Here is an 8,794-nt window from a genome sequence, read left to right as displayed (position 1 = left end):
TTTTACTTTACTGGAGTATTTCCAATTTTCAGTACTTTTACTTCTACTCTCAGCTACATCTCAGAGGCAAATATTGTACTTTTACTCCACTACAATTACTTGAAAACTTTAGTTACTAGTTACTTTGCAGATATAAATTATCATATTATAAAACATACATTAACCACTTTAGCCCTATTTTATACCTAGGCTATTTAAAAATAGCCGATCTACAAGCTCACAACGCGTCGCATCGCGACGCGTTGTGAGCTTGTAGATCTGCTATTTTCCAACATTTTAGTACTTTTGCTTTTGGTACTATAAGCACATTTTGATACCAATACGTTTTTACTTTTACTCAAGTAAATGTTGAATTCCCCACTTTTACCTATATAGTATTTCTACACTGCAGTATTGATACTTTTCCTTGAGTAAAAAAATGTGAGTACTTTTTTTCCACCTCTGTATCTTATCGAGTCTGACTTGTGCTTTAGTATCTATGATAGATATGCAAATGTCAACATCGATCAATACATCTCTGATAGTCCTGATCCGAGGCTAATATAACCTAGATTAACGCATTTCTCAAATACATTTATCATCATCACCATAATCGACCAACAATTCATGTTAATTGATCATCTCTGTATTGTTGAATGATTGATTCTATAATCATGATAGAATCAGATTAATGTTACATTCAATTCTCAAAGTGGAACTAAACTGCCTACTGCTGGCCAACAGCCACAACAACAGATTATCACAATGCTAAAATAGCCTATATTGTACTTAATAATATTAATTATAATACGACATGTTGTTATGTATTAATAATATGACGCTGTTGTTATGTCTTAATGGTATTAATACATAACAATGAAAATAGGTGAGCTTGTAGATTTCAAATCGCCAAAGTTTAGATAGGGCTGAAGTGGTTAATGTATGTGTTGTAATATGTAATAACATAATCCAAATCTACAAAGTAACTAGTAACTAAAGTTTTAAAATCATTGTAGTGGAGTACAAAAGCATAATATTTGCCTTTGAGATGTAGTGGAGTATAAGTAAAAGCATTGAAGTCCAGTAGTTGAGTAAATGTACTTAGTTACTTTACCAATAATCAAGATTCATTCATATTCATGAAAGCTGCGTTGTCATTATTTTGTCATCTATTGTTAGGTATGCCCATATGATGACCACGGATATGCTCTAAAAGTGTGAAAAACATATTTTTCATTTCACTACAACTTTAATGTGAAGTGAGTTGACTCTCCCCAGCAGATGGCGCCAGAGAACACATTGTTTTGGTGCGTGCTGTTCATTGGCTAGTCCGTTGTCGCGGTAACCTCCTTTCCGTCTAACCAACCAATCAGCCGCCGCCATCCCTGCAGGTTATGGGATTTGTGTTGCCATGCCCGCCAATTACAATTTACAAGCGACTTTGGGCTTGTTATCCTGTAAAGTCACTTGTAAATATTGGTAGTTGTGGCTTGTTTTTGTTTTTGGCTTGTTTATATGGTCTTGTTTCTAAAGTATAGTTGTTTATATGGTCTTGTTTCTAAAGTGTAGTTGTTTATTTGGTCTTGTTTATAAAGTGTAGTTGTTTATTTGGTCTTGTTTATAAAGTGTAGTTGTTTATTTGGTCTTGTTTATAAAGTGTAGTTGTTTATTTGGTCTTGTTTATAAAGTGTAGTTGTTTATTTGGTCTTGTTTATAAAGTGTAGTTGTTTATTTGGTCTTGTTTATAAAGTGTAGTTGTTTATATGGTCTTGTTTATAAAGTGTAGTTTACCAGTGGTTCCCAAACATTTTCATGTCAAGGACCCCCATATTATTATGTAATTGTCCACGGACCCCCATGTGGAAATATTTCATGCCAGGAACCCCCCATAGAAGATTTGTGTTGTTAAAATGTTTCAGATATTTATGTCTTTTTTCCCCCAATATTTTTTTGAAAATAGCAGATCTACAAGCTCACAACGTGTCGTATCGCGACACGTTGTGAGCTTGTGGATCTGCTATGTTAAAATATCCAATGTAATACAGTAATGCTCATGTGGTTTTAATGTCTTATTTTATTTTTATTTAACTCATGTGGCTTTTATATGTCTTTTGGGCTGGTTTCCATAGACCTCGTTGCTTGTTTCTCTCCGAGACTCTGGCAACCCCTCAGCGCCTCCCTCCAGGCTATGGGATCCGGTCGCATCTCTTGGATTCACTGGGACGTTTAAAGAACAACAAAGGTCTGTTTTTATGCTTTATTATCGTTAATGTTCATCTAAAACACCCAGAACAACCCGGAACCACACGGATAACAACTCATAATAACTCATAACAACTTATATTAACTTATAATAACTTATACATCACTGTGTCTCATGTTTATAACTATAATAGTAGTTAAAGCGTCTGTTAGCATGTTAGCATTAGCATCTATAAGTTTAAACGACTTTAAAGTTGTGCTTAGTGATCAAACGAACACTTTGTGTTTAAACGTGTTTATTTAAAGGGGTTAAAGTGACGGTTTAGAGGATTTAAAGGACGTTTAGTTCATGTTGAGAGAATTCACTTTACTGTCTGTTACCTGAACCCTGGAGTTATAGGCTTCACCGTACGACCAGTGGTGGAAAAAGTACTTATTTTTACTTTGAGTAAAAGTATCAATACTGCAATGTAGAAAGACTCTGTTACAAGTAAAAGTATCAATACTGCAATGTAGAAATACTCTGTTACAAGTTAAGAGTCCAGAATTCAAAATGTACTAAAAGTACTCATTTCACAAGGTATCATATATGTGTAAAATGTATTCAAATCTTTTGAAAATACTTCCACCTACAAGCGCACGATGCGACGCATTGTGAACTTGTAGACCTGCTATTTTCAAATAGCCAAAGTTTAAATAGGGCTGAAATGGTTAAAGTATGTTTTTTGGTAATAATATAATAATCCAAAACTACGAAGTAACTAGTAACTAAAGTTTTCAAATAATTATAGTGTAGTAAAAATACAAATAAAAGTACAACATTTGCCTCTGAGATGTAGTTTGGTTGAAGTGAAAGTACTGAAAATTGTAGTCCTGTATTTGAGTAAATATACTTTAAGTCTTAGTTACTTTACACCACTGCAAGTTGCAAACAAAACACCGTCCTAGTATGACGGAGTATAACTATAAATGTGTTTATTTATGAAACATGATTCATATCATCACGTAATAATTATGCTGGAGTCACAACCTTTTTTTAAAGGATTTTTTATTTCAAGGAACACTAGTTTGATCCGATTTTATCCCTGGGAGCCTAAAGCTAACCTACACTGTAGAATACAAGTGTTCATTTAACTCTGAGAGTGTACACAATGGAACCAAATGGACCCTTATGGGTCCATTTGGTTCCATGTGTACACTCTCAGAGTTACACAGACCCATAAGCGTCCACTTGGTTCCTAACCATCAATAATTTAGCCGGGGGACCCCCCCCTAAGGACCCCTGGGGTCGGGGGACATAATATAAGGTTTCACTTGGCACAGGGTTTGTTAAAGTGGGTGCCAGGACAGCCTGCCACCGCAGAATAGTATTTATTATTTATCAATATGACATCTCTTACCACTTACTCCTTCTATGCTTAAAATGTACCTGTTGCACAGTGTACTTGGCATGTTCTGTTTCAATCAAAATAGCAGATCTAGAAGCTTGTAAAATATGCCATTTTGGGCTAATGTTCCCCTCCAGAAATAGGGATGCTGTGGTTTTAAAGTGGTTAAACATCAAGTATTCAATTATTTTCAGTCTGTCCTAATCATGGAAACTAATATCCTCTCAAGTTTTCATACTGTATCTTAGGGGGAAATGTACATATTTATAAGTGCCGTAATAATATGACATAAATGCAAGGTGCTATGAATTAACAATGTCATTTAGGTGGTAATATGAGTTATTTTTCCAACTATCAGTCTAGCCCAGTTTCAGGTGCTTAAGGGGAAAATGCGTTTTATCACGCAGCCACTACTCTGTGGAATGCCCTCCCTGCAGCCCTGATATCCCTAAATTCTCTTGCAAGATTTAAGAATGACCTCAAGCTAGAAAAAGTGCTCCTCGGAGCACAGGTCTACGCCAGGTCAGGTTAGGTTATTGTGGGCCAGCATTATTCGGAATTCGCCAATCAGGATGGAACGTGAAAAATCTGCCGGATCCCTCTTGATCACTTGACTATAGAGATAATGTGTATCGATTTGCGTGATGAGCAATATATTATTTTTAAAAAACTATTCACGGAAATCTCACTCTGTGTTCGTGATTTGAGGCATTTTGTTCAGAACGGAGCACTCCTGCAAACTTTAAAACAGGGGTTTTCAACAGGGGGTCCTCAGAGTTACTACAGGGGGTCCGCCAAATCTTTGTGTGATATGATATTCTTTAACATTAACCGCTTGAACCCTAGCATCCCTTTTTCTGAGGAGAACTTTAGCCAAAAATAGCAGATCTACAAGCTCACAACGCCTCGCGCTGTGAGGCGTTGTGAGCTTGTAGATCGGCTATTTTTGGCAAAGGGGTTTGGTGTAGAGGGAAAAAAAGAGCAGACCAAGTAAAACAAAAAAAGATGAGACACAATTTTATACAATATAGAGGGGGTCCCTGCTTCATCTCTCTCTCAGGTAGGGGGTCCTTGGCCTGAAAACGTTGAGGACCCCTGCTTTAGAAGCCGATCTTAGCCAGTGAGGATGGAATATGAAAAATCTGAAAGATCAGTTTCTTTTTATGACCATCCACGAGTTGTTGTTGGCATCACTTCGACAGGAAGTGACGCCCACAACGCCCGAGGAAACTTGTGGCTAGAGATACTGTGTACCTATGAGCTTGTAGATCTGTTTTTTTTTTTTTTAATCTTGGAAGATTTGTGCAAATCTTTGAATATATAAATATGTTTAAAGCGAAACATTTTTAACTCAAATCTCAATGCTTCTGGGGGTCCCTGGAACAACATATTTTGAGATGGGGGGGGGGGGGGGTCCGTGCCCAAATTATATATCATTTTGGGTGGTCCTTGACATGGAAAAAGTTGGACCACCACTGATATAGCAATGTACTGTTAGGATTTAGGAAACATTTTTAGAATGTATTTGGCCACAGACCCCCATCTCAATTTGTTTTTATATGTATAGCAGATCTACAAGCAGTGCCGCGCTATGAGCTTGTAGATCTGCTATTTCTGAATAGCCCAAAGACATCTAAAAGGACAGATGCGTTCCTGGTTTGAACAGGTTAATGAAGAGATGACTTGTAGTTGAGTAACATTTAGTGAGTATACATTGACTCAAGTGCTGGGATCGATTGAGTACTTTGTTCTGCCAGTAATAATGTGAATAACACAACGTGTGTCATACCTGGAGAATGTGACACAACCTGAGGGCGTGTCAGGACACTTCCACTGTTGCCAGGGAAACAAACAAGCAACCAGGCCTATGAAAATAAGATAATAAAAGAAGCGACTATTACAATTTTACAATCGAGGCATTGAGCAGACTCTCTTAATCCAGAGTGATTTACAGTAAGCAAGGTAAACACACGAGGCAATATATACTTCATCAAATGCATAGAAATAGTAATCTAGGATCATAGGTACTGTAAACCAAAGAACCAGTCTGTTATAAGCCACATGCACACTTTAAACTCAGGGGTCTTCAACGTTTTCAGGCCAAGGACCCCCTAGCTGAGAGAGAGAGATGAAGCAGAGACCCTCTCTATATATTGTATGCAATTGTGTTTTAGATTCAACTTAATTGTTTACCTTTACTTTTCTTTTTTCCCTCTACACCTATAGCCTACCTCTTTGCCAAAAATAGCCGATCTACAAGCTCACAACTTGTAGATCTGCTATTTTTGGCTAAAGTTCTCCTCAGAAAAGGGATGCTAGGGTTCAAGTGGTTAAGGTAAAAAAAAATAATCCTATCACACAAAGATTTGGCGGACCCTCTGTAGTAACTCTGAGGACCCCCTAGGGGTCCCGGACCCCCTGTTGAAGACCCCTGCTTTAAACCTATACACATTGGCTTTTTGAAAATAGCAGATCTACAAGCTCACAACGTGTCGCGATGCGATCTCCGCCGGCACCGTTGGAGATCGCAGCGAAACTGTGCACACACACACACACACACACACACACACACACACACACACACACACACACACACACACACACACACACACACACACACACACACACACACACACACACATACACACACACTCTCTCTGGATGCCAGAGCAGAACCTCTGCCCCAAATCTTTCACATGGGCCTGTTATAGCGCCACCAGGAGAATGTAGATATGTGGAATATTTTTTAAACATTTTTTAACCCATTGAGGCCGGTTCCGATTCTGCAAAATGTCTTCTAAATCAGTTTTCTGAAAAACGTATGTTTCTGTATCAGTGGTTTTCAAACTTTTTCATGTCAAGGACCCCCAAAATTATATGGATTTAGCCACGGACCCCCACCTCAAAATATTTTGTTCCAGGGACCCCCAGAAGCAAAGATTTGAGTTAAAAAATGTTCCCTTTAAAACAATACATATTCATTTTTTGCACACATTTTCATGATTTTCTAAAAAATAGCAGATATACAAGCTCATAGCGCTATGAGCTTTTAGATCGGCTATTTTTGAATAGCCAAAGTGTACAATAATGCATTTTTTAGCTCAAATCTAAAAATGACATAGATGCGTTCCAAGTCTTAATGGGTTAAACAAATAAACAAAAAATGGAAGCATCCCCTGCACTTTAAAAACAAGCCAAAAACAAAAAAAACGCAACCCGCAAACTACCGATATTGGCGAGCGACTACTTTACAGGAAAACACGCCCAAAGTGTTTTATAATAAGCAGACTTGGCAACACTAGACAGTTTCCTCTTTTCAAACCAAATGTTATCTAGTCTAGTCTGGGTTCACTGACTTCCTCCTGTCTTCATTTATATGCCTGTCTGTCTCACGACAGGGAGCTGATCTTCAAGGTAACAACAACAACACAGAGACTAAATGAGGCTTCAGACTAGGGTTTTACCATCAGGACATTTGAGTTTATTCATTGTCATTAAAATGATTGTGATTAAAGGTAGGGTAAGTGCTATTTTTTGGTAATTTTATTTATTTTTGTTAAAAAGGTTAAAGTGCAATATTGTGATAGTAATCATTGCTACAGAGTGTTTGTTCAGTCACAGGGGTCTCTCCAGATCTTTAGAAAACACAATATAGTACAGGAGAGAGCATCAAAATGCATTTTCTGTTTAATAAAGAGCTGGAGAGACAAGGAGACTCCTTTTACTGAACAAACACTCTATAGCAATGAGTACTATCACAATATAGAGCTATTTAACACTTATTTTAACCAAAGTAAACCACTTACCCTACCTTTATTCAGCTAATTGTGGTTTGACTTTGAACTTTGGGACATAAGTAATGAAGATTAGCATATGTTTGCCTTTTAGGCGTTGTAAACGTAAATTGCACAGGGCAGATATGATGGATAACTTAAATACATTTAAGAAATGATAATAAAAAAATACTGTACTATGGCACAAGTAGGCCATATATCGAAACCGCTTATCTCCATATTCTAACTTTTTTGTCTACTAGTAGTAGATCTGAAGTTTTGTTTCATTCCATTGAAGAAACTGTTCCACTGGTCACTTATATGGCAGTGGTTCTCAAACTTTTCATGTCAAGGACCTCCAAATTGATATGTATTTGGCTGCGAGCCCCCATCTGAAAATGTTTTGTTCCAGGGACCCCCCAGAAGCAAAGATTTGAGTTACAAATGTTCGCTTTAAAACAATATATATTCAAAGATTTGCACACATTTCAGGATTTTTCAAAAATAGCAGATCTACAAGCTAGATCTGCTATTTTTTTTAATAGCCAAAGTGTAAAATAATGCTTTTTTGCCCCCATCTGAAAATATTTTGTCAAAATCTTTCAATAGCTTTCAATAGATCTGCTATTTTTGAACAGACAAAATCTAAATGGGTAAAGTGGTTACCGGTACAATTATTGTGATGCTATATTAGCTCATTTTGATGGGGAGTTGGGGACCCCCTGGAACCCCTTCAAGGACCTTGACAACCACTGGCTTATGACTTATGACTTGTGATGTGATGAATACGGTGATGTAATCTGTTTTTTTTCCTGTCTCTAGGTGGACGATGCACTACTATCGATATGAGAGTGATAAATACAGTGATTTAATGTGTTTTTACAGGTGGACGATGCACTACTATCGATATGAGAGTGCTGAGGTCAGTTGTTGTTATAAATACCTCATGTTCAGCTACAACGTCATCTTCTGGGTGAGTCCTACCTTCCCTTAACTAACCACACGCCTTTTATTCATTCATCTCACCACCAGGGTTTCTCAAACTGGATGCCGTGGCAGTGGCTCTCAACCTTTTCTGCCCGTGACCCCCCAAACTAATCTTATTTGAACTGTGGACCCCCAAAATAATCATATTTGAACTAGGGAGCCCGCAAAATAGTCATATTTAAACCGGGTACCCCCCACCCTGACAAGCACTTGTAATGAGTTGAGGCATTGCATTTAGTTTCTGTTCCACAGATAAATATTGTGACAAAAGCTATTTTCACAATTGTTGCCTCTTTCTTATATTATTTGACAATTTGGCCAATGTTTGACCAGATTTTATACTATAGTTTATTTTCTTACTTTATCTCTTTTTTTTTAGGTATTAAACGGTCTTAAAAGTCCTTCATTTGTCAATTGGGGACCCCCCTAAAAATCACGTGGTGGCCCTGACTCACAGGTTGAGAA

At 37.4% G+C, this 8,794-nt stretch overlaps 1 protein-coding gene across 2 annotated transcripts in view; it reads left to right on the top strand.

Annotated features, from left to right (window-relative positions):
• The first annotated feature begins 2,164 nt into the window (after window positions 1-2,164).
• Window positions 2,165-8,794, top strand: part of tspan14 (tetraspanin 14) — a 33,665-nt gene continuing 27,035 nt past the window's right edge. For both annotated transcript variants that reach the window (XR_014602031.1, XM_084075518.1), the window contains exons 1-2: window positions 2,165-2,221; window positions 8,228-8,315. Coding sequence is in view for 1 of the 2 variants with exons in the window: in XM_084075518.1 (XP_083931644.1) it covers window positions 8,235-8,315 (81 nt within the window). In the remaining variant the exon portion in view is untranslated. The remainder of the gene's footprint in view (window positions 2,222-8,227; window positions 8,316-8,794) is intronic.

Source organism: Gymnoscopelus microlampas, assembly GCF_963454915.1.
Source record: "Gymnoscopelus microlampas genome assembly, chromosome: 13".
NCBI lineage: Eukaryota > Metazoa > Chordata > Actinopteri > Myctophiformes > Myctophidae > Gymnoscopelus > Gymnoscopelus microlampas.
Note: the sequence above shows the minus strand (reverse complement) of the source record. Positions and strands in the feature narration are given on the sequence as shown.